This window comes from Theropithecus gelada, chromosome 1 (assembly GCF_003255815.1).
Source record: "Theropithecus gelada isolate Dixy chromosome 1, Tgel_1.0, whole genome shotgun sequence".
Lineage (NCBI taxonomy): Eukaryota > Metazoa > Chordata > Mammalia > Primates > Cercopithecidae > Theropithecus > Theropithecus gelada.
This window is the reverse complement of record NC_037668.1, coordinates 105011564-105038415: the sequence shown is the minus strand read 5'-3', so window position 1 is coordinate 105038415 and position 26852 is coordinate 105011564. Positions and strand designations below refer to the sequence as shown.

Here is a 26852-nt window from a genome sequence, read left to right as displayed (position 1 = left end):
GGGGGGGAAAAAAAAAAAAAACCAAAAAAAAAAAAAAAAAAAAAAAAAAAAAAAAAAAAAAAAAAAAAAAAAAAAAAAAGAAAGACACTCCTAGCTGAAGGTCATACTTCCTTGGGTCTTTTCTCAAACCTGACTTTCTAAAGGCTGCCCTAGTTTTTTCTTCCTTCACCTGACCTCAGTGAAAACTATGATAAACATCAGCAGAATTTCCACACGAGGAAGCAGTTGTAAAAGGGATTCTGGTGCTCAAGTTCCCATTGTGGGCCCGGTAAGCTGAAGGAAAGGATATGTGGGCTGGGGAGGCAGGAATGGAGATGACCACAGAGCCGGTTCCCCAAGTGGCTGCAGCCTGCCATCCACATTCTGACAGCCAGTTTGAGAACAAGCCCTGCGGAATGATGTGAGGAAGAATTTTTTTTTTTTCTTTTTAGAGGGAGCAGGTGGGGAGAGTGAGGGAACTAACACTTAGTGCACTTGGGGAGCTTTAAGGAAATACCTATGCTCCATCCCCCTAGACTCTGGTTCAGATGACTTGGAGAGGAACTCAGGCACAGGTATTTTAGAAAGTGTCTTAGGTTTGAATCAAAATAAAAAATGTCGGTATTGGATTATAAAACCAATAAAATAAAATAAATATCCATGAGTCCATGATAATTTCAATAAATAACTGAATAAATAAATGGAGGAGAAGAAACAGCATTTCATGACAGAAAAATTCCAATAAACAATGTAGAAAGAATGAGGGACTAGGAAACCATCCTCAGAACGTTGCAGTAATTGTTGCAGGCAAGATGCACCAATGAATGGGATATTAATGGGGAAAAAGATGAGGAGAAATAGGCTATCTGCATAACCTGAAAGTATCTCTCCCAAGTTATTTATTAATGACAAAGGGAAAAACAGTAACTTTACAATGGGTAAGCCCAGCAGACATTACCTTAACCAAGTGATGAAGGTTAACATTGCCAGTAATAAGACATACGGACATCACATACTTCCTGTTATGAGATTCTGGGAAGGGCCTATGGCTTCTGTGGTATCCTTCCCAGTAATGCATAACCTCAATCTAAGCACAGAAAAACATTAGATAAACCCCAAGTGAGGGACATTCTATGAAATACCTGACTAGTACTCATCAAAAGTGTCATGAAATGCAGGGAAAGCCTGAGGAACCGCCATGGATTTAGAGACTAAGGACACCTGATAAATAAATGCAAAGGGAACCTGGATTCGTTCTTGGAGGAGATAAAGGACATTAGTAGAGAAACTGGTAAAATGTAGGTTAGCTGACCATTGTGCTGATGTTAATTTCTTACTTTTGATAATTGGACCACAGGAACGCAAATCCGCTTTAGGGGAAGCTGGATAAAGGTTATATGAACTCTCAGTACTATTTTTGCAATCTTTCTGTAACTCTAAGACGATTTAAAACAAAAATAAACACATATTTTTAAATAATACATATCATAACAACAAAGCTCCTTAGAAGATTCTAATGGTGGAAAGCTCCTTGAGATTCTAATATGCAGCCAAGTTTGAGACAACTGATTTTTTAAGTACCTGCTCAACCTCTGTGCTTAACTGGTGTGATCTCCTTTACATCCCCATCAGCCCTCTGAGGCAAATATTGCAGCCCCCGTTTGATAGGGAGCATCTGACGCCCAGGGAGACAGTCCACTGCCTGGCTTTCAGCACACAACCTCACTCATTGTCCATCCAAGCTGCTGGAGTTGACCATTTCAGCTCAGAGCACAGTGCTCAGCACTCCACATATACTCACTTATTTAGTCCTTACAACACCCCTATAAGAGAGTGTCAGTCCATTTTGCGTTGCTATAAAAGAATACCCAACTCTGGGTAATTTATAAAGAAAAAAGGCTTATTTGGCTCATGATTCTGACGTCTGGAAAAATTCAAGATTGGGCATCTGGCGAGAGCCCCAGGCTGCTTCCACCCCTAGCAGAAAGTGAAGGGGAGCTGGCTGGCGTGTGCAGAGATCACAAGACGAGAGAGGAAGAAGAGAAAGGGAGAGGTGCCAGGCTCTTTTTAACAACTAGCTCTGTTGGGGGCAAACAAAATGAGAACTCATTCATGCCCCACCCCAGGGAGGACACTAATCTATTCATGAGGGATCTGCCCCCATGACCCAAACACCTGCCACTAGGCCCCACCTCCAACACTGAGGATCATATTTCAACATGAGATTTGGTGGGAACAAACAAAACATATCCACACTATAGCAGAGAGTGACTATTAGCACCCCTACTCTGCAGACAAGGAAACTCATGCACAGGAAAACTGAAGTTTCGCAGCCAAGGTTTGGACCAAAGCCAGTTGACTCCAGACTCTGTACTCTTAAGAGTGAGGTTCTGTGTCTCGGAAAAACTCCTGTCCCCCAGGTGGGGTTTCTGTACTAATGGCACCCAGGTTTCGCGGGCATCAACAGCGTGTGGTTGAAAGCAGCTTGTCCTTGCTGCTTTCCTCTGAGCTCTTGCTACAGAGGAGCCCTGTGTGTGGTGCTTGTGATCTGCTCAGGGTGTTAAACAGAGGCTTTGTGCTCATGTACAGTTCTGCCCATCAGTGCTAATGGCAGCAGGGGTTTGTAATGTTCCACTTTTTGACTCTTCTAAAGCTAAGTTTTACAACTGAAAAAAACCTCATAACCCTAACAAGCAAGGGAAGACACTTCCATTTCTGGGTACTGACGAGGTGTAGGACATGTTGCTCCAAAATATGGTACCTTGGCATTTGAGGAAACAACAGAAGCAGGGAGATCACTTTTGCCTCCCTTCACCCTTCTCCTCTGATGCAGGTCATAAAAGATTTCTTTGCCCTCCTCTAAAGTAGGTCATAAACCTTCATTCCAGAGGTACCCTCCATATACCCAGAGGAAAGGAACATCCCTATCCTCAAAGACAAGGAAATGCCAAAAAGAATCTGAACAAACAGACCTTGCTACCTCCCCCCACCCACCCTGGTATATTACCATTAGATCACACCTTCTTTGTCCAATCCTACTTCTTCACAACTATCCACTTCCTCATCAAACTTAGCATAAAAATAAGGAGATCTCCCTGTTTCTTTGGCTCTTCATTTCTGAAGGCTCTGGTGTCACGTAAAATTTATATTAAATAAATGTGTATGCTTTTCTCTCGTTAATCTGTCTTTTGTCATAGGAGACTCAGCAAAGAACCTATGGTGGAGGAGGAAAAGAAATTGCTTTTTCTCTCCTATAGTATGATCTAGGTTGACCCTGCCCACTGGGTTTGGGGCTGGACTAGGCAGAAGGCTGCAAATATCCTGAGGAAAGAATGATGTCTTGGCCTCTTTCTAGAACTCTTAGACATTCTCTTTAAACACATTTCTTTTCTTGGTGCGCTACCTGGCATATAGTAGGTACTCAGGAAATGTTTGAAGAATAGAGAGAATAGAGTTGAATTAATAGCTGTGAAGCTGCTAGGTTGTTCTGCAACTGGCTTGCACTGGGGGCTTTGGTGACACTATGAGGTGTTGAGAAGAAAATATTCTTGCAGCAGTCCTTCCCAAGCATCTGTCACAGTCCTGGAGGTGCACTGAGCCACCCTTATTCTACTGCCTTAATTTCTGGTCCTTGGATCTTCTTTTGGGAGGAAAAGAGCTGTATACCTTGGAAGCCCATGGAATAGCATTGTGTGTCTGGGCGCATGGAGCACCAAGAGCCTGCAGCTGCCCACCCTTCATGGGACAAAGAGCTACAGTGAATCATCCAAGCCCCACCCTCACCCTGGAAGAAACACAACCATATATTTTAAGTCTACTTCATAAAACGTAAACCACATGGGTGGCATTGCCATTCCACACCCGTCTTCTGTAAGTAAGCTTCCGATTCTAACTGGTGGACTGTCGCCAAGTAAGAACTTTCCCTGTTAGGCTGGCAGCTTTATTAATGTTCACTAGCTAATAATTCTGGAAGCATCAACTCTCTGATATTCACGATACCTTTGAGATGTCCTTCACATTACAGATGAGATATTAATTTAGTTCCATGACAGTGATCACTCTGAATCATTACCCCGCTAATTAATACTCAAGAAACGATGGGTAACAGAGAGTTGTAAACTTGGTAATGTGCTAAGTATGACCAGAAATAAGATTATTAGGTAGAATTTAAATGCTTGGCCCATTATTATCACAAATAATTTACAATGGAAAATGAGATTAAATACTCAGCATAACTTAGTTTGGAAAGCAACGACAACCGATCTTTTCACGCAATTTATAGGCCATCTAGAGAGAATGAATTTGGCTTACAGTATGGATACGGCATGATTTAAGAGTCCACTGTCCACAGAATAATATATTTTGATGTTGTCTCTGGTGCAGCATGGCATTAATTTTCTCTAGCTTTCTGAACTTTGATGTGCCTGAAGTCTGGTGATACAGGCAGGGTGGGGGACTGATGCCTGAGCCCCTCTTTGAGTACCCAGAGCTGGCTCTGGCTGAAAATAAAACAAGGTGGCCTCCATTGACTTCTGGGGCCCCCTCAAAATCTCAATTTGCTAGTTAGAGTTTTAATGTGCCTGGCACTTTTGGTGTTGCAGTAATAATGTTTAGAATCAATCTCTTAAACACTCCCATGGACAAGGCTTATTTTTGTTTCTCATTGAACTAATCTGTATTGAAGATACACTCTATGCCAGACACAATGACAAGTGCTAATGATACAAATGTGGATTGATACAGGGGACTCCTCTTAAGGAGCCTAGAGTCAAACAAAGGAGATGGACAAACCAATCAGTGAGATGGTGCAGGGCAGAGGTAGACGGAGGCCCAGTGGGCCCAGTAGGTCTGCCTCAGACAGGGCTAGGTAGAGCTGAGAAGGAAGGGCTGCTGTATCTGAAACAGTGAACTGAAGGATTAAGAGCATTGGCTCTTGAGCCCTGGAGATCATATTCAAATCCCAGCTCTGCTATTTATTTGCTCTATGACCATGGGCAGCTGTTTCATGTCTTTAAGCTTTCTACATAAAATGGTGATATTAATGATGCTTACCTCCTAAGATTATTATAAGACTCAAGGAAATAATGCATGTGTTCATGTTAAGCACAGAGCCAGCATGAGGTATGTGCACAACAAATATCAGCCATTAATGTTATTAGTGAAGAGCTGGTGGGAAACCAGCCAGCTTAAGGAAGTAGGGGATGGGCAGTCCAAACTGAGGGCATAGGAACAGGTGTCTGTAGGGTGAGTTGCTTTACGAGTTTTTCAGTAAGGTTGAATAAACAAATAAACACATAAATCTGCATCAATAGAGAAGATGTGACTAAAGTGGTATGCAGAAGCCATAACCTGAAGGTCTTGTGTGCTAACCTAGGGAGTGTGAACTCTTCTCAGAAAGAGGTCACTCAGGAGTTTTAAGTAACTCCCCGAAGTCAGATTTGTCATCTAGCAAGGCAGTCATGTTTGGAGAGGAAGACAAGAGTTGGAGAGAGCAGTCCAGGAGGCTATCGCAGTACCAAATGAAAGATGCTGCATGCCATTCAAATGACTTTGAGTCAGTTAGATTCTGCTAGATCTTGAATGAGATATGTCTGTCATCTGCCACCATGGCCATTTATATGTCCACCACTTCCATTTGTGGTTTTAAATATGAAATGTGATGCTATCTTTCTTCCTAAGAAGTCCATGGGCTTAATACTTTAAGTGGGTACCAGAAGTTTTCTTGCCAATGAATGACTCCTAGAAGTAACTCCGGCCCTTTGGGTGAGATGAGAAGGCAGACCTCCAGGACAGCAGATGGGAAATGACTCTCCAGCCTACCCATACTTCCCCTTGGGGATCAGGCACTCACGGATTGCTTGGCTATTTGCACCCCCAATATATAATTCAGCTCTTCTCTCTCTGTCCCACTGCTTCCCCTCCGTCACACCATGCATATGACAGCTGACATTCTCTTTGGGACAATAAGAAGGTGATGATTCCACTCTCCTGAAAAGTGTGAAAGCGTTTGATTTAGATTGGAAAGCAGCATGGTTATGTCTTAGACTAGAGGTTGTTAAAGTTCTTATTTGTCAAAGGATCTTCTGCTGAAAAGAAATCTTATACAATAGCCCGTATGCAAACAGAGCCAAGTGGGTCTGCCCCTGACCAAGTAGGGTGGAAGGGTCCAATATTCCTGTTGTCCTAGCTCCTTATCCGTGTGCCACCTGATAGAATCAGAGGAATGCAAGGACTTCTCTGAGTCTAGTTTGAAAGTTGGAGACAGATGGTCCAATAAAGCTCAGTGGGTCAGATGCTACTGACAGGCAGAGAGTGAACATCATCTCCCACTGGCACCTCGAGTAACCTTCTGTACCTCATGATTGAACTGTGGTCAAGTGAGTCTCAGGCGACTGAAGACAGAGACCCTGTCTCATTCATCTCTGGTTACCTCCCTGGTGCCCAACACGAGTTAGTGGAATGAATAAAAGGCTTGTGGTTTGTTTAGTTAGTGACTTTTTTGAGGGTACTAATTGTGTCTTACGGTCTGAAATGGTTAATTTGCCCAAACTGAACAGTTGGCTGTCTTTTTGTCTGCTAAAATCTGCTCCATGTGGCTAGCTCTTCATTGCAGTGAGACACTGCGAACTTTAGGGAAGCTATAGAAAGGCTAGGCACACTTTAAGCAGCCCATGAGATGCCCTGCAAGGAGCTGGAGGCCACATAATGCCAGTTCCGTAAAATGCGCCAGTGAGTATCTACAATTGCAGATCAGTGAATCCCTTCACCCCATAACTTTCTGTGTACTGAACAGACCCTGGGACTTTGCTAAGCATTCTTCGTCTATGACTTCATGCAATTATCATATAAACTCACAATGCAAGAGAGTTTATATGATAATTGTCATCACCATTTTGCAGGTAAGGCTTCTGAGATGCAGCATTAGGTAACTTGCCCAGTATCAGTCACTAAGCCTCAGTGAGTTCAAGTAACTTTCTCAAGGTCAGAGTTTCTGAGAGGCAGAAATGGTTATTTTTATCCATACACAACACACTTTACTATAGCACTACAGAGAGCAGAGGACACAACCATTCATTCCCTTGATATTTATGAAGTATCTGCCATATGCCAGGAGAGTAAATATCTACTGTCCTGTGTTCTAGGTCTCAAACACTGAACTAAACACACAAAACTCTGCTCTCAGGGAGGCTATATTCCAGTGGCCCCAGCCAGTGTGAGCTCTGCCACCTCACAAAACCATCCACAACCATTTTTGGCCCTGGCGATAGCTTACCTCCTTAAGCCATGGAGCTCATGATACATGCACCATGTTTTCAGCCCCTAATAGTTCTCTGCTTCTTTCAAAATAAAGATAAAAGAGGGAATGGTCAGATGAGTAGCAGACTACCATACCAGTTGCTTTTTCATTCTCTGGTGGTGAGGAAGGTACTGTTTACAGACTCATTTGACTCTTAGATGAAGATTGCAAAAGCTGCCTCTTTTTATAGTCACAATGTAAGTGGCTTTGCTGTGTCCTTTATATTCTGGCATGGTTAAGGCTTATTATAAGCTTCCAGGAGGCAAGGATCTGTGTCTTCTTCTTTGAAGCCCCCTTAAGTTTTTTTTTTTTTTTGGGGGGGGGGACAGAGCCTCACTTTGTCGCCCAGGCTGGAGGGCAGTGGAACGATCTCAGCTCACTGCATCCTCCGCCTCCCAGATTCAAGCAATTCTCATGCCTCAACCACCCAAGTAGCTGGGATTACAGGTGCACACTATCATGCCTGGCTAATTTTTCTATTTTTTGTAGAGACAGGGTTTCGCCATGTTGGCCAGGCTGGTCTTGAACTCCTGAGCTCAAGCAATTTGCTTGCCTCAGCCTCCCAAAGTGCTGGGATTACAGCCATGAACCACCACGCCCAGTCCCCTGCTCAAAATTCTTGGTATCTTTCAGGGAAACTCTCAAGTGCTTGGGATAATGTTAATAATATAAATTATTTTACATATCTTATTAATATTAATGATATTGATACTCTTTCCTGAATACTGTGTGCTAGGAACTGCATCCAACACTCTACATCTATTATCTCATTTAATTCTCACCATGACCTGCTTATTCTTCTTCTTATTTTCTTATACCCATTTTACAAACAAGGAAAACAAGGCTCAAGGCCCCACAATTCGAAACTGGATGCCCGGTGGTCCAGTCAACATGTCCTGGAAATGCAGATGAATGGAACCGGGGAATTCATCTGTGCCACTTCTGGTCTTCTTTCTTACCCTTCCTTAAACAGGCTTTATGACTGAGCAGGATGCTCTCTCCAGCACTGAACCCTTCCTCCACATGACACTCTCCACTTCTCTGACAGAACTTGGGCATAGGGGTCCCTTTGAAGAGTTCTTGCTGAAACCGTCTTGTGCAAACAACTATCAAACCTTTGGGGATGATGGCTTAGGAAGAGAAACACGGAGCCAGTGGCAATATATAAAGCATTGACATTATCTTAATTTCTTTGTTAGTATTTTCCATAAATTGTTTCCATCCTACCGTACATGAAGTCATGATGAACTAACTCTGAGTAGGAGAAATGACAGGTTAACTTGCCTTTCATTTGTTTTCCATAATAAATGGAATATTTCCTTGAACACTTGAAGTCATTAACATTTCAATTTATTCATGCTTTTTCTTTCTGGCATCCTAATGGCAATATTGCTTAATTATATCTGCTGTATAACCATCAACGTTGATGGCTCTTTGCATGCCCATAAGTGCCATTCTCGCTGTCTCTGTTAGCCTGTTGGTTTGAGGAGGCGGTTTGCTTTTTTATGCCATTCTACTTACTTTTTTGAGTATAGATTGTTAAGCAGGGACACTGGGCCAGTGAATTAAGTGAGGCAGCACTGGGTGAGGATCCAAGCTAACTTGCCTTGTGCTTGCCACGTACTTACTAGGCGCTGTTCCAAGCATTTCACATGTATTAGCTTATTTACTCTGCCTACAGGCCTTTGAGGCAGAGTCTATTATTATCACATCCACGTCTATGGATGAGGAAGCTGAGACCTAGAGACACTAAGTGACTTGTTCAAGGTCGTACTAGGTGGGTAAGTGACCAGGCCAGGCTTTACACCTGTGTAGCCTAGCCCCAGCATTTCTGACCCTGACCTTACATCAAAGGTCTGCTCTGTCTGTACTTCTCTCTCCTTCTTTGTGGCCTGAGTCTTCCATATCAATTAGTATTGTTGCTGTGTTGGATCTTTGGGTTAAAAAGACAGAAAAGTGGCAAAGTGGTAATGGGATGATTAGATGCTGTTTCTCATCTTTGCTTTAAACCTCCAAATTGCAGCTTTTGCCTAAAGACTCATGGCCTTCAAGACATTGTTAGAAAAAATAAACAAATAAAACACCAGATGGTGTAAGTAAGCACACATTTTAAAAAGCAAGTTTAAAATGACCCCCACCCCAGCTTTTGCCATTTGAAGATCAGGATTCAGGCCACATGCAGGCCATCAGGCATTCCCAAAAACTAGGATATTTTCTGGGATTTCTGGCCTCACTATTTTAAATTACAGGTGCGTTTTCAAGCAGGCTTCCAAAAATCAGGCCCTGAATATTGCCGAGTGCATCTGTGGTATGCCCTGAACTCTGCCTGGGCACATGCCAGGAGGAAAGTTAAGGTGGCAGCAGAGATGTGTGCATGTTCCCGTTAAAATGACACCTCAAATTAATTATGCCTTTGCTTTTGGCCTTAGAAGTGCAAGCCCAGGCCACTGATGTGGTAAGGGAAGGAGGCTCAGAGGAATATTTTAATTTTAGAAAAAAGGTCTTACTGTCAACGGAATTGCTCTCTTTAATTCATTAAAAAATTATCACATTCCTTTGAAATGAGAGTAAAACTAATATTTCTTAATACTTGCTCATCGTTAATATTATGCCAATTATTGCATTACTTTTGGCTGATAAATATTCAGAGGATAAATGAAGCCCACAAGATGGATTTATTCTCCAGCAGTACAAATAAAAACTTTCAATATTTTATATCACATAATTAAATGCTGTTTGTTGTTTCTAGAATGAGAACTTGGGACATGCTAATTAATTGCTTCAAGAAGATAGTTAGACATGTTTCATGGTTGATATTCAGAATCAGATATTTATAAACCCTGCACAACACGGCTGATGATTTACACTTGCAGAATAAATCCTACCTGCAGAAGTCTGGGGGCACCATGCCATAAACATTGATCCTGTCACAGAGCTCCAGTGCAATTGTCATTGTGAACCAGCCAGTGCTGAGCCAAGTGTTGGATATCTTCCTGGAAGGAACAATAATTAAGTCTGCAAGCTGGTAAAGTAACCATTATACCCACTACCATCTTTAATTCTTTCTGGAGTAAGGCTAACTATAAACAGAGTCTCTCCCTCTCTCCCTCCATTTGGTAAATATCTGGAAATTTACCAAATTGACATCTCTTACTAACATCACCATATTCCACAGTACAGTCATAATTGATGTTGATGCTCATGTTGAATTTGTGACAATAAAAGATGCTCAAGGGACTTCTGCATCATCAAAGATGATGATCGGTGTTTCAGTGTTTAAGTGTATATGTTACCACAACTCAATTTCTTATGACAGTCCCCGTTTAACAACTCTTTCTTAACAAGAACACTTGAGTAACTAGAAATTCTCCTTGTTCGCCAAACAGGCTAGATAATGAGTAGCTTATTAAATATAAATAAACATGCACATGTATTTATCTATTAACCAATTGGTTGATTGACTGAACTTAGGGTGAAAGCTTGCCTTCAAGTAGACTAACACCAACATCTTGATTGAATGTTTTTCCATAAGAAGGGTACACTCAATTGGATATGGGCTAATGACCAGAGGAAAAGAGCCACAGGAATGCTTCTATTTAACTGAATATTTGCTTCATTTTACATATAAGAAAATTTTTATTAGGAGACCAATAATTGACAAAATTTAAGGAATGAACTGGTGCACCCCACCGTTCATTAATTTTCCCATTCAGACATCTGTAATGAGCTTCTACCATATGCTACGCCTTAGGATAACTGTGGAGACATAACGCCAAGGTCTAATTTGACCCTGCGAGAATGACTCAGCCTACCATGCTACACTGCTGTGGATATTAATTTCAATTCTTCGGGGGTTGCTGCTTTTACTTTTCCTTCAGTGCTTATGGCATGCCTCATTAGCCAGTTTCAAACACCTTATCCCCAAGGTCAGACTGTCTGACTTTGCCCAGCCATATCACCATTTGTGATGTGAATAACAGAGGTGCAGGAAGGCTTTTCTATTTGCACTGTGTAGCACCCATCCTTGAGAAGAAGGAAAACCTTCTGTCAATCAGTTTGCATCATTATTTCCGTTTCATATAAGGACCAAAAAAGAAAGAGAGAGAGAGAGAGAGAGAGAGAGAGAAAGGACATTTTGAAGGAGTCCTTCATTTTGTCCAATACCTGACAGCATGGGTGGCTTAGTTATCCCTGAGGATCATGGCTTCAACTTTCTATTTCTTAAGCCCTTTGGTCATTCATTCCCCTATTCCATTGTATTCTGACCTGGTAACATCCCAGGAAGCACATTTAAAAGCTCCTGGGAATAACATGGGCTGAATCTTACCTGTTTCTATCATAACCAGCTGGATGACCTGAGGCAAGTTATTGTTGATCTTTGACCCTTCATTTCTTATCTGTAAAGGAGGCATAGGAATCTCTGTCCCTGGGCTATTTGAGAGCTAAATGAGCAAGCATGCATGAAAAGCACCAAGCTTGCTGTGTTGATACATTGACATCTCTTCCTCCTCTTTTAGTTGCGAAGTTGAGCAAACAAGGTAAATAATTTCACCATTCCTTTCAGTGCTTTTTAGCAACCATGAAGAAAATTCTTCCAACACCCTGCTACTGGGGGCTGTGTAGGGGCCACCATCAGTAGTCAGGGCAGGAATTAGGAAATTCAGAAACCTTCAGCCTACATTTGGTATTAATGATTTTCCTTCTTTCTCACGAAGGCTATATATTCATAAGACCTTTGAGACTGAAGGAGCTGGGACGGAGTAGAGCTGACTGAATGGCAAAGAGCAAGAAGAGGAAGTGGCTTCCCTTAAGTTAGAGGCTGTTTTCACCTATGGGCCATGACAATGCACTGGCCATGTGTTCTAGACCTAATCCGGGTGAGTGAATAACTGGGAGGATGTGGAACCCAGGAAGAGGATGACAGCTCACTTACAGCTTCAGGAGCCTAATCTGGGAATCATACTTATACTCCCTCTGTTTTTAGAGCTATTGGACACATGAAGGGGGACTTTCTCCAGGGGCAGAAACTCTCCCATAACTCTGGTTCTGTTTTATGTGATGTAGTAGAGATCAGAAACCACAGCCTGAATACAGGAGGATGTGGCTGCACAGGAAAAGGCTTTGCGGGTAAAATGGGGAGAAGAATGCAAGGTAGAGGACGAAAGAAACTAAAGTGAAGAGTTCTTTAAAGTGACACTTAAAATTCCCCAGACTTCCTAAACAACAGCCTTTTGGGGTCACGTGCTATAGAAATGTAACACTTTGTGCTGTCTTTCTAAAACTCTTGTTGAACTCTTTTTCTAACAAAGGAATATCTACTGTTTTTATACTTAATCAGCTGTAATGAAAGAATATGAAGAGCTGTCATGTGCTTATTAGGGAAAATTATCAGATATTCTTTTATATGATGAAGTAACACACTGAGCTGATAATTCTATAGTGCACACTAAATTACAATTAAGGGCCTTTCTGCTCCACCAGAATCTCATTTATAATCTCTATGGAAATATTCTTCCTGCAGTTATTTCATTTATGCTTCCTTTATCTAATTACTATAATATTGGTTCTGAATCATATTTTCCTAATGTACCCTTATTCAATTATAAAGTTATTTTCAAGTACAGTTACTTTTTAATATCAAAGAATACCACTTGGCCATCTAAGTCATTTGTCATACTTCTTAATTGCAGATTGTTCCTGAGCCACTTATTTCTCCACTTTTAGGGAGGGTGAAACTTCTATCAATCACAATCCATTAAATGACTCTATTTCTTCAAAATATTCACCCAAAAGGAAAGTCCTGATCATGACATCTGCAAGTTAGATATTCTGCACTTTATGTATCAGATGCTACTGTTTTGTTGGATTTCAAGAGAAGCATGCATTGAGAAATACCGTTACACCCTAAATGTTTTAGGTTTTAATTTACAGAAATAGTTTTGTCCTGAAGGGCCATTTCTGACTTGTTTCTTTCAGCTTGGAGCAGGCTACAGGTTAAGAATATTAAGTCAATAGAGTATTGGCTTCTTTAAGATGGTTTCCCGAAGGCAAGAGGCACAAAGTTTCTGGAAGCAGCAGTGTACTCTGGCATCCTCCACATTCATAAGTGTGATTCCCCTGAGTAGGACTACGTGGACCCTGGCAGATGGACGTCTGTGGAAAGAGGCCCACCAGCCCCTCCACAAAGCTTTGGCTCCCTCCTTACCAACCAGGAAGACCAGGAAGAAAGACCGGGTGAGAAAAAGCTTCTCATTGGTCAGAATTTAGTGAATTTAGTCAGCAGGATATGCCTTACTGTGAGATGGCTTCCTAAAGATCCTGAGTGGCCAAAGGGTATGATGACTTAGTATCTAACTTATCAGCTTAAAATGATTTCTTAAGGAGTCCAGAACAACGTTTAATTATACTAAATAGCTAACACTGCGGCAGTGTTTTAGGAATACTTATTTAGCAATCAACCATTAAACTACAAAGAGAGAAGTGTTTTCCGTTGAGACGGTTTCTACTTATTTCAGATTTTTCAACAAGTAAAAAATGAAACTAAATAACTCCCCTCCTTCTTGATTCCTTGTAAAATGTTTTCTTGATTAAATAACTCATTCAAATGAGTGACAGTCTCTCCTATCTGTGAGTTGCAAAGGTCAATGCACGACTGGATTTTGTGGCAGCTGGCGATGATCAGAATCCCCAACGTGATCTGCTGGCTGGGCTACCCATGGTGTCTGCTGGGCCTTCCAGGGAGAAAGGCCACAGTACCAACAGCCAGCTCTTCCTCCTTCCTCCACCAGACCCATGCCCACTCCTGCCTGGGCCAGCCCTTGACTAGTCACAAGGTTTCTAGGATTTAAAAACTATTTAGCTCTTCTACACAAAGAATTTGGAGGTACTGGATTTAAGTCTTTCTTTGAGACTATTCTCTAATAATGAGTTGCTAGCCAAATAATGGATTTATTACTTTATATTCTTTATTGCATTTATCATATCACTTTATTTAAAAAAATTTTATGAGATGGGATCTTGCTATATTGCTCACACTGGATTTGAACTCCTGGGCTCAAGTCATCTTCTTGCCTTAGCCTCCCAAGTAGCTGGGATTATAGGCATGCACCACTAAGTCTGACTCTCCTTTAGTTTAAAGATAAGCAATTGACTCAGTAACAGTTTTTGTAAGAGGGATAAATTACAACATAAATGTATAACAGTACAGGTTTTAGAATTAAAGAAATGAGGTAATTTGATTATTATACCAGTCCCTCCAGCGATTGGTAGTCACTATCCCCTTTTCACAGTAAGGTCACTGAGACTCTAAAAGATTGGATAACTTGTCCAGGTCCTCACAACTAAAGAGTGACCGAGCCAGAGTTCCAACCCAGAGCTGTACTCTCTAGTGGCCCTTGATTCTTCATTGTCCTTTCTTCACCTAGATTTGTCCAGCTGACGTCTTTTCACCTCTCTTCTTCACCTTGTGTCACCCCCACCCCCAAGTTCTCCTGACTGCAGCCACAGGGGGCTTTTCTCCAACCCACTGCATGTTCTCTCACACCTGATTCCCTGGATCTCCAGGGAGGTTTCTCCCTCCCGCTCCCAGATCCTTTACTTTATCCAAGACTTGGTGCCCTGGGTCTCAGCTTATGTATATCTTTTTGAGAAAGCATTTTCCTCATCTCCCAGACCAGTAATTTCCAAAATCTTTCAACCTATAGTGAAAAATACATTTTTACATCGTGATTGAGGCACACACACACACAGTTTTAATTTCATTTTCTAAAGTGTGTAATTCAGTGATATTTATTTTCCATTCACAGGACTGTGCAACCATCACCACTAATTTCAGAACATTTTCATCACTTTGAGAAGAAATCCCTATCCATCTATCTCCATCTCTATCAAACCGAAATAAAAGTTTCATGAAACAATACCTTGCCTAACTTACTGTGTGGGATGAATGCTGATAATATATTTTCTATTCTACTCTGTTCCATTTTATCCCATTCTTCCCATTACTTTAGAAAAAAATCTTTCAGTGCCTCACTACATTGATTTCATGTCTTAATATGGAGTTGTAGCTAACAGTTTGGGTTTCCACGGACTGGGGCCCAGGGCACGTCTACAGCACCATTTTCTTCCCTCACAAGACCCTCAGTGCACTGGCTACTACTTGGTAAGTGTCCAAGACTTTATATACTTGGAGGGTGGGCTCTTGTGTTTGACTGTTTCCCTAGGACCAAGCAGTGCTGAGCAAGTAGTGGGCACTCAATAAATATTGGTTGACTAAATAAATGTTTGCCTTTGATGGAAAAAAATAAACCCACACCCTTTTTTTTTTTTTTTGGTGAGTGTTCATGCAAGTAAACTGAAATGCAATAAAACTGTTATATTGCACTTTTAACCAATGAAGGCCAGTAGCTGTGTAGCCTCCTTCCTCAAAAATAAGGCCCTGAAATATCCATATAATTATCTCCATGCTTCTTTTCACTTTGCCTTGTAAAGTCAGCTTGAGCAGCCCAGTCACGCAGAGGACCCTACAAGTGAACTCTAGCAATGACATGAGCAGGGGAGCCCACAACAAAAACCTGTAGCAAAAGCTTTGCTTTGGGTGAGTCAGCCAACGATGACTTATCCTCACCCTCCCCTGCATCTTCTTCCCTGTGCCTTTGTACCTGTCTTTGCCAGTCTCCTGCTTGAAGAGCTCATCAAACTGCAGCATCTTGTGGCGAGTAATCATGAAGGCCTTCAGCCGGGGCAGCACCTGGCTCAGGAGATGCAGGTTGTTGTAGACCTGGCCCTTGCCGTCCCGCCGCATGTAGCTGCTGGGGCCCCAGAAGATGAACACGGTACCCTGGCTCACGTTGAGCAGGTCGTGGCGGTTGCGGAGGATCCTCTGGATGCTGGAATGCGCGATGACCCTCAGGCTGGTGCGATTGCCCACGTCGCGCCCATAGCCGCGTGTGGGGGCGTCGTTCATGCGGATGACACACTCTGTCTGGTCAATCTGGGAGCCTTGCCGACTGTGCAGCAGATGCCCTGAGCTGGTCACCAGGGCACAGTCCCTGCAGTGCATTTTCAGGGGCTGGAAGGCAGGGGGAGAAGGACACTGTCAGGGGCAAAGGGCTTAACCCTCACTCAGCACCAGCAGGCTACTTCCCTGCCTTGGGAGAAGGGCACCCATCTCTCCTCTCCTCCCCGTCATGTCAGAGTATATCCCTTCTGCTGTTACTTTATGGACCCTAGTGTTCTTTTCCAAATGGGTGACAGGGAACACTGGACAAGAGCAAAAGGGAGTTAGCACCGATCTGTGAAACACTGGACTAAGGGCTTTACTGATATTAAATAACCAATTCGACACATCAACCCAGCAAGGTTGCTCTCGTGGTCATTTTACAGATGAAGATACTCAAGCATACAGATGTTAACAAATTTTTCCAAAGTTGCCCTGTATTCCTAGCAAGTAATAAAGTAGTGCTTTTAGCTTTCAAAACTAGGTATTTTTGAGTCCAAAGTTACTCCCAAGTTGAAGCAAAGACTATCCTGCAAATTGCTGTGAAACTAGTTGTGATGCTCTTAACTCACCTTATTGAAAGTTAAACACTGATTAGAATTCTTGGATGCTGTACAAATATGTTTATCCTAAATAAACATCAACTAAGCATCATATGGAAAATGACATGCTGATTGTAACCCCTTAGAGGCCATAATTTTGAAATGACAATTAGGATTGCTTCTTCTATTTTAACGGATGAGGGAGAGAAACTCAGTTGTCCCATTTTCGTAAACATAAAGAAAGCCTCAAGCTCAGAGTCACAGACCCCATCTAGGAATTGCAGGGCCTAGGTCCTTCTCTCATCTGCAGTGAATACGCATCCTGGAGAAGTTCTGGCCGGGACATGGTGTTCACCAAAGACAACTCCAATGGCAGCGCTCAGTTCAATGCCCTGAACCAATGATTTGCTTTCAAAACACCTACGTCCTAACAAATTAAACATTCCCTTGTTCATGTTTAATGAGCAATATTTCTAGTTGCTGTTTGAAGATAATGTAATTAGGACCTGAGGCCAAGGCCAGAAAATGTACAAGAAAATGACAATCAAGATGTTCTGAAGGCATGTTGCATTGTTAGACTTTTTCCAGAGCCTATGCCCTTCTCTGTTAACTTTGAACAGGACATGCTGGCTTCCTGCACTGTCTCAGGAAATTGAATCCAACTTAGTACTGCATATATTCAGCTTTGTGTTTACTTTGGGAGTTTCCTGAGACATGGCTGTGTCTTCAGAACTACATTGAGAGCACCTGAGGGCAGCCAGCTTCCCTCGCCTTGTGGTGCCTCAAAGCATCAGCTCTGGGATGTAGCTTTGAGCTGCATCTGGGATGGGCCCAGCCTTGCTTCCACCACCTACTAGCTATGGGACCTTGGCAAGTCACTAACCTTGACAAGTCTCAGTTTTCTCATCTCTAACTGAGGTTAAAACCTCACTCTACTATGGTAGAATAAAAAAAATTAAGATACATACCGTATTAGATTGAGCCCTTTGAAACTGCCAATATTTGGCCTGCAAAAATAGCATCTGCATGTGATTGAACCTTTAGCATAGGATTGTCACAGAGGTCATTCAATAAATGATAGGTGCGATCAGGATTATTGGTCAGTGTGGAGCCTTTTGCTCCTGTCCAGTGTTCCCTATCACCCATTTAGAAGAGAATGCAGCGGTCCATAAAGTAATTGTACAATAAGTACTCATGATATCAGCACTGAACACTTAGGGTTTATAATTGATGCAGGGCTTATGAAATGGAGGTTCTACCATTGCAAATTTTCATAATTCCCCCAACATCTAATTACTCTTACATGACAGGCACTGTGCTAGGCAGTCAGAATGCAAAAATGGGGCAACCAGCCTTGAAAGCTTACACTTTAGTGAGGGACAGTGGTCAGTAAAGGAGGACAATACAGTGTGACACAGTATGAGGACAGGAGGCCCTGCTGAAGTCTGAGTAAGGGGCTGTTGAGAACTCAGCAAAGCTGGGGGCACAAAGGAAAACAGTGGCCAATCAGCTAATATTTATTGAGTGCTTTTCGGCCACAACTGTGTTAGGCATTGTTCTGAGTTTTTATAAATATAATTGCATTAATCCTTCAACTAATACTCTAAGATACTATATTATCGCTCTCATTTTACAAATGAGAGTATTGAAAGATAGAAAAATGAAGCAATTTGCTCAAGATCACACTGTAAGGCGGTGGCAGTGTTGAAATTTGAGCCTCAAAACCCCGACTGCAGAGACAAAGGGATTCACCGTTATGACAACACAGTAGTACAGCAGAATAAGCAGAATCAGTGTGATGGGATGTTTTCTCACCTCCCTGCCTCTTTCCTCCCTCTTAGAAACACAGTGATGCTATGGTTTAATCAGTAGTGTTGTTACCACTCTGAGGACACTGGGCTCAGGGGATGCAGTAAAGTGACAAGAATCTTCTACCAAATACCTCCATTCCTTTGAGGATCATTTGAAATAGATTCATCTAACTACAACATTAAGTACATGATGCTGAAATGTGGTTGAGACCAAACCTTCTTCAGGAAGAACCACATTCCAGGTGTCCAGAAGGTGACCCCTGATCCCCTCAGAAAACTACCGAAACCTGGAGTAAGGAGTCCTGAATCCCTGGGTGAACTGTTGGGATGAGAGGCAATTTCAGTGGCCAAAAAATGGAGGAAATGCTTAACTTTCCTTTCCCTTATTTTACTTGCACATCCCATACATAAATGATGAAGAGGGAAGAGTTCCATGATAATTTATTCAATGGTGAAATTTCTATTATGTACCAGGCACTGAACCTGGTGCTACAGATATTAGGTTAGTGCAAAACTAATTGCCATTAAAAGCATGCCCAAAACCACAACTACTTTTGCACCAACCTTAATAACACAATAGAAGAGCATACAGTTGGCTGGGCGCGGTGGCTCATGCCTGTAATCCCAGCACTTTGGGAAGCCGAGGCGGATGGATCACGAGGTCAGGCGATCGAGACCATCCTGGCTAACACAGTGAAACCCATCTCTATGCAAAATACAAAAAATTTAGCTGGGCATGGTGGCGGGCACCTGTAGTCCCAGTTACTTGGGAGGCTGAGGCAAGAGAATGGCATGAACCTGGAAGGCAGAGCTTGCAGTGAGCCGAGATTGTGCCATTGTGCTCCAGCCTGGACAACAGAGCGGGACTCCTTCTCAAAAAAAAAAAAAAAAAACATACAGTCTAGGTTGAGGGTGCCCCCAGAAAAACCATGACAGGACTGTGCTGTAAGTGCTATAATGCAATTAGGCACAAGGGGCCATGAGACCAAAGAGGAGGGAACATTTAAGCCTATTCAGAAGAGCCAGAGAAGTGGGAGAACAACCAGGGAAGGATTACGTAATGGAAACCAGCAGAAGAGACGATTTTAAAAAGGAGCAAGTAGTCAACAGTGTCATAGGACAAGTAAAACAAGACTTGGCGAGTGGGCTTTGGATTTGATGACTTTGGCCAAAATAGTCTCAGCTGAACAGAAGTGACAGAGTCTGATTGTGGTTGGATTGAGGAAATAGAGACTACAGCTGACTGCAAAGAGTTGATAGAGGGTTGACGGTGGAGCATGGCAGGACTGACTTTGACACTAAATACTTGTGTCCAGACAACATTGATTTGTTCATTCATTCTAAAGACCGTCACTGAGGACTTAATACACCCCTGAGGTTCTGTGTAACTCAGCACATTTGCTTAATAAGGTTGCTTTGTAAATTCATCCCAGTGGACCCTAAGGCCATGGGAAGCTGCTTTTTCTCATCATGCTCACCTAGAATTATCCTGAATTTTCCGGTTTGATCTGTAATTTTATTATAGTCATTATTACTAGGGAAAACATTCTGAAGAAAGGTCCCAGAAGCATCTCTTTCCCCTTAATTAATTATTCTGCTTCGATTCTCAGAACAGAGACTGGTTAGCAGGTGAAGCACATCACCTTCGGGGCCTTCCAAGGACCTGGTGCTTTTTCTTTCTCTTTGCCCACAGAAGGCCAACTGAACACTCTTTCAGAGAAGGCCAAGTTTCCTGACCTTGCCATACCGACCCTCTGTGATTACTGGGCACCACCAGAACATGCCAGGTCAGCCCAGTTCTAAAAAGCCACCCTCATGACTTCTGCTACCTGAGAAATCTGAGCTCTGGTATTGATTACCTCAGACACTAACACCCATTCTTTGAGTTGTGCAGATGCATCAAACAATGCAAAAAGATCGAAGTCAGAATTATGCCTTAGGTGCTTTTGGTAAGGGGTGCCAATAAAATGACAATAGCTGTTCTAAACATAATGTTACAATTCCAGCAGCTGAGAAGATCATGTACTAAAGGTTGATCCACTTCCAAAGGACAAAATGAAGTCTGTTTCTTGTATTCAGGGGGACTGATGATACTTTAGAAGGCAGAATGGCGAAAAAGTGTACAAATTGTGTGACTGTGTTTCTCATGATTTGGTACAGTCCTCTGAGAGAAGCGTGCTCCCATACTCTCAGTACCATTATAACCTTTAGCATCTTAATGATATGGGTGGAAATATTCATGCCTTGGTGAGTCAAGATTCCTGACGTAATATTTACATGTTCTTCCCTTAAGCATTCAGATGCTGGGTTGATGAATCACTAAGTGGAACACGGGGAGGTGAACTTGAAGCTCTGCCCGTAGGCCTGGGAGATGATGCACTGCCGAGGACACAAGAGGGGAGGTGGCTCCAGCGGGCTCTCTGCCGAGCAAGGCCTTCTCTCCGACTTCTTCCTCATAGTGTTCAGCCTCCTCCATTCTTTGGAACATTTTTCTTAAAGCCTCATTGGTGAGATACTCTGTTCCTTCTTAGGAAACATAGGTCTCTATCTTAGTTCACTCCTAGCTTAGTAGTCTCCCTTCCACCCTGACTCATTAAAAAAATCACTTAATTAATACTGAATAGGTGGATGGATAAATGAGTGAATGAAACCCAACCTCCTGCCTTATCTATCCTCTGCAAAACCTACCTCCTGTCACATACAAAGTAGATATAATGTGGTGCCATAACCAATCACTTGTCTGTAAACCCCAGGCCTTGGTAAAGATGCCACAAAGAGAAAGGGTGGTGGGCTATGGAAACCTCTGTCTGCAGAGGAGGCTGCAGCCATTTGCCACTGGGCAGCCTCTCAGCCCAGGGAACCATAATGACCAGAGTCCAGGGCACTGCCCGGAATTAATGGCTGGCTGGGAAAATGGCCCAGGACACAGTAAGGGCCATTAAGCCCAGCCAGTTATTAATCCCCAGTAAGAGCTTGATGCCAAGGTCATTAGAGCTGTTGTGAGGTGAAGAATGCCCAGGAAAATGCACAGCACATGGAGGAGTGACTGTTCTCCAGGCTGCTGATGCTCAAGGCTACAGCCTGGGCCCCCAGGAGCAGCATGCTGTACAGGAGCCAGTGGGAGGCAGGTCTCTAGAGAGAGTGTGCAGACACACACACGCATGCACACTCAGAGCTTACCATTTTATTTTTGCTGTCTCTTTTGTTCTTTGATAATTTTAGGTGTTTGTCATCATCCCAGAATCTAAGACACTATCTGCAGTTTAGAGGAGGACTCATGAATATTTTAGAATGTGTGAATGAGTTTCTCCTTCCATCACCCCCACCTGCCCCCAGCAACAACAACAACAACAACAAAAACCAGCACCATCATCAACAAAACCTAACCTAACAAACCTAACATCATGGAATAGGGAAGCATGACAACTTTCATCACAACTAACTCCTTTGGGCTGTGACGACAGGAGCAATCCCTTCTTGGGAAGCGTGCTCAGGGTATCAAGGTCTGGTATCTGTCACAGCCTGAAGAACAAGAGCAGAAGGAATTCTCCCTGTGACCTAGCTGATGCCTCTGGAGCCTTCCTTAAGAGAATAGGCCAGGCCAACTCAAATTAAACTTGACACCTAAACCACTCAGCGATGTCCTTGCAAACATTTGCAGCATGGCAATATCAGGCTTCCGTTTTTAAAATTCTGATTTATTTGGCAGAGGGAAAAGCACCTCAGAGCACAATGTCCATTAGCTCAGTAATGAGACCGGTCTTGCTCTGGGAGCTGCCTGTTGGTCTGGAGCAAACATAAGACATATTAAATGGCTTCAGGTGTTTCAAGAATCTCTGCACTTTCCAATCTGATGTTTTTCTGTAATTACTATGCTTTTATTAGCTGTCAATCTCAGTTCAGGCTGACACTGGGTATAAGCCATGCTGATTATTTAATGTGATTCACTAGGAAAATGTTACTCTTCCAAGTTGTTCCTTTCTTTTTTGTTCAGTGACAAGCCCACCCACCAGCCTTCACTGCCAAGAAGTCTTCCTGTCTCCACCCAGTGAATGCCACCTCATCTGATTTCCATCTACTGGCTGGCTAAGGATGCAAGAAATCCGCGGGCAGAAGGCAGTACTGAGTGGTTTAGAAGATAGTTTTCTTGAGTCACTGGCTTTGACTCTGCTTCTTCCACTCATTAGATAGATAATTTGGAGCAAAGTTGCTTAGCTTTTCTGAGCCCCATTTTTAATCTGTGACATGAAGATAGTAAAGTCAAACTCAAAGGGAAGTTTTGCCATCTCAAGTAATGGTGCACCTTCTACCCAGGTGCTCAAGCCCAAATTCAAGGATCTTTCTTGATAGCTCTTTTTCTCTGCCCTTTACAACTCATACAATCCTATTGGGTCTATCCTACTACATATGCCCCTGATCCTACCACTTCTCACCGTCCCTACTGCCACCATCTTCATCTAAGCCACCATTGTCTTGTAGTTCTTGCAGCACTCTTAGCTCTTAAGTTCACTTCTTTTATATTTCTGTTCCTGTGTAGATCCCAGGATCCCCTTTAATATGTAAATCAGATTATGTCACTCATCTGCTTAGATCTTACTGTTTGCTTCTTATTGCTTTTGGAATAAGAAACCAAACTTTATTTTTATATTTATTTTTATAATTTCAACTTTTATTTTGGATTCAGGGGTACACATGCAGATTTTTTATATGGGTATATTGTGTGATACTGAGTTTTGAGGCATGAATGATCCTATCACCAATAATGAGGATAATGCTCAATAGCTTTTTCAACTCTTGCCCCTATCAGTCCTTCCCCACTCTAGTAGTCTCCAGTGTCTACTTTGCCATCTGTATGTCCATGACTACCCAATGCTTAGTTCCCACTTATAAGTGAGAACATGTGGCATCTGGTTTTCTGTTCTTGCACTAATTCACTTAGGATAATGGCCTCCAGATGTATCCATATTTTTGTTGCAAAGGACATGATTTCATTTTCATGGTTGTGTACTATTCCATGAAAAGACAAACTTTATACTGAGCTCTGTGTCATGACTCTCAAGATCTGCAGCTTCTATCCTTGTGTATCCTTTCAACATCATCCTGTAAAGAACTCTCCCTTGCTTACTCCTTGCTGTCTGATGTATTTTATGTTAGCAATTTCTTCCACCCAAGCCACTCTTCTCCTCATGTCTGCATGATGACTCTTCCACATCCTTCAGGTGTTACCTCAGACAGCCTCCCAAGGGAAGCTTTCCCTGACCACTCAATCTAAACTAGTTCCCTTTCCCACCTACTATAACTACCTCTCATTATCCAGGTTTTTGTTTAAATTCATGTATCACTACATAAAATAATCTTTATATGTCTACATGTTTAAGCTCCCTGAAAGGAGGGACTTTGTCTTGTTCACACAGTATCTTCAGCACCAAGGACAGTGCCCAGCACATAGCGTTCAACAAACACACTTTGCAAAGAGGAAGTGAATGATAAGCCATGTAAAGCACTCACCACAGTGTCTGGCACATAACGAGTGTGAAATAGATGTGTTTATTGTATTTAAGTGTCCCCATTCTTCCAGTAAGCAGTTCCTGCTATTTTCTCACTGGGTAACTAGAATAATATTTTCTAAAGCCCAGTATTTGGAATCTGCATATGTCATAACCACCTTCAGCACTAAATGACCTTCAGAGGGAGATGCAGGAAATCCCATTAGTTTTTTTTTATTTAATTCCATTCTATTTTTAAAATTATTTTAACAGCTTTATTGAGATTAATTTGCAAACCATAAAATCCCTCAATTTAAAACATGAATTAAAAATTTTTTTTTGTATATTTACAGAGTTGGGCAACCATCACCATGACCTAATTTTAGAACATTTCCATCATCCTGAAGAGAAATCTCATGTCCATTTATAGTCCCTCTCCATTCCATGCCCAGCGTTAGGCAACCACTAATCTACTTTTTGTCTCTAAAGATTGGCATTTTCTGGACATTTCACATAAATGGAATAATACAATATATAGTCTTTTGTGTCTTGCTTCTGTCACTTAGCATAATAATTTTGAGGTTCATCAAAATTCTGCATCATCTTGTACATATATACATATGTGTCTAGCATGTGTCAGTACTTTAGTTTTGTCCATACCACATTTTGTTTATTCAGTCATTACTTGATGTACATTGGATTTGTCTCCATTTTTCGGTTATTGTGAATAATGGTATTATAAACGTTTGCATACAAATTTGTATGTGGACATATGTTTTCATTTTTTCTTGAATAGATGTCTAGCAGGGGAATTACTGGGTCATATGACAATTTTGTTTAACATTTTGAAAAACTGCTAAACTACTTTCCAAAGTGACTACACCATTTTACATTCCCACCCACTATGTTCCAATTCTCTACATCCTTGTCATCACTTAGTACTGTCTCTTTTGATTATTCTAATGGGTGAAAAGAAGTACCTCACTGTGCTTTTGATTTGCATTTTCTGAGTGACTAATGATGAACATCTTTTCATGGGCTTATTTATGCCATTATTCTCAGGTTTTCAATTGCATCTACTGTGCCCCACCCTCCACCCTAAATAAGTGCGACTAAAGCTAAGTGATTCTACTGAGCTCTGAGCCAACATTCAGCTGACTTCTCTGGGAGCCTTGTATGTGGAGGCCCCACTAGACACAGGAGATGAAGTGAATTTTCTAATGTTACCTAGCAAAATTTGGGTACCTCTCTACACTTAAGGGTGTTGTTTAAATGGCCCATCTCTTTTTCTATTCTCTGTACAACACTCTTAAGTCTAGAGAGATAAACCCAAAGTGAAAAATAGAGTGAGCAGTAGCTGAGACATATTTTTATACTGAATCCAAATTTTGTTAGCTAAGGTTAGAAAATTCACTTCACCTAGTCATTTACATTAAAATGAGTTTCATAGACTCATGGAATAATATTGTTGCAGAAATCTCAGAGATGATCTAGGCCAGTAATTCTCACAGTGTAGTTCTCAGGCCAGTAGCAACAACAAAGTCTAGGAACTTGCCAGAAATGCGAATATTCAGGCACTGCTCTAGACCTTCTGAATCAGATGCTCCAGGATGGGGCCCAGCAATCTGTGTGTTCCTAAGCCCTCCAGGTGCTTCTGTTTCATCCTCAAGGTTGAGAAGCACTGGGTTGGGCCAACATTCTCACTTTACAGAAGAAGCCGAAGCTCATGGGGCTATGGGATTTGTCCAAAACCATACACAAAAGATAGCATCTGGGATGAACCCCAAGTGTCCTCACTTCCAAAAATCCAAGACAATCCACCTGTATTCATAGACTGTTCAAAGTCACTGGGTACTCACGGAAAAGGAATCATTAAATAATAGTACACTTAAGTTGCAACCTAAAAGTGTAAGTGGTTTTAAGGAAACAGATAAATAAGAAGGAACATTCCTTGTTTAATATGCTGCCCTCACACAGCGGGCTGCCTTCCTCTCCACCACCTGCCTGCTTATTTGGAATAAGCAACTGGGAATAGCTACACAGCATTTCAACTCCCAATTACAGGAAAGATGCTGAATACCTCTGTGCATGGCTGGGGGTTTTTCTTGCCCCAGAAGCAGGGCCATGGGGGGTTACTGTCAGGCCAGCACAGCCCCTTAGAGGTGGGACAGTCAAGACTCAACTTGCTATTGTAGGTTTTCTGCCTCCCTCAAAAGCTATGTTGAAGCCCTACACTCTGGTACCTGTGAATATGGTCTTATCTAGAAACAGAGGTTTTGCAGGTGTAATTGAGATGTAAGTCAGGGTGAGGTTATACTGGATGAGGGCAGGCTCTCAATCCAGTCACTGGTGAAGTTATAAGAAGAGACACAAAACACAGAGACACACAGAGAGAACACCACTTGATGGCAGAGGCAGAGACTGGGATGATGCGTCTAGCAGGTGAGGAACGTGGAGGATTCGCTGGCAACCACCAGAGCCTGGAAGATGCAAGGAAGTATCCTTCCCTAGAGCTTGAAGGGGTAACAAGGCTCTGCCAACACCTTGATTTCAGACTTTTAACCTCCATAACTGTGAGTAAATTTCTGTGGTTTTAGCACAGCCGATTTGTGATAATTTGTTCTGGTAGCCCTAAGAAACTAATACTGTGCCACCAACAAGGTCGCTACCCTCTGCCTAACACCCTCCCTCTGGTGCCTCGACTTTGTAATTCTCCTTCTTTGTCTTGCAGCTTTCACC

The 26852-nt window shown here is 42.2% G+C and overlaps 1 protein-coding gene across 3 annotated transcripts in view; it reads right to left on the bottom strand.

Moving 5' to 3' along the window:
- ST6GALNAC5 (ST6 N-acetylgalactosaminide alpha-2,6-sialyltransferase 5) overlaps positions 1-26852 on the bottom strand; it is a 190061-nt gene that overhangs the window by 7398 nt on the left and 155811 nt on the right. Inside the window, exons 3-4 of one of the 3 annotated variants that reach the window (XM_025354295.1) lie at positions 15937-16346; positions 10162-10269 (exon numbers count right to left, since the gene is read on the bottom strand). The exons of 1 other annotated variant lie outside the window; for it this stretch is intronic. In XM_025354295.1, the coding sequence (XP_025210080.1) occupies positions 10162-10269; positions 15937-16346 (518 nt within the window). The remainder of the gene's footprint in view (positions 1-10161; positions 10270-15936; positions 16347-26852) is intronic. One more of the 3 variants, XM_025354303.1, reaches the window with a different exon arrangement.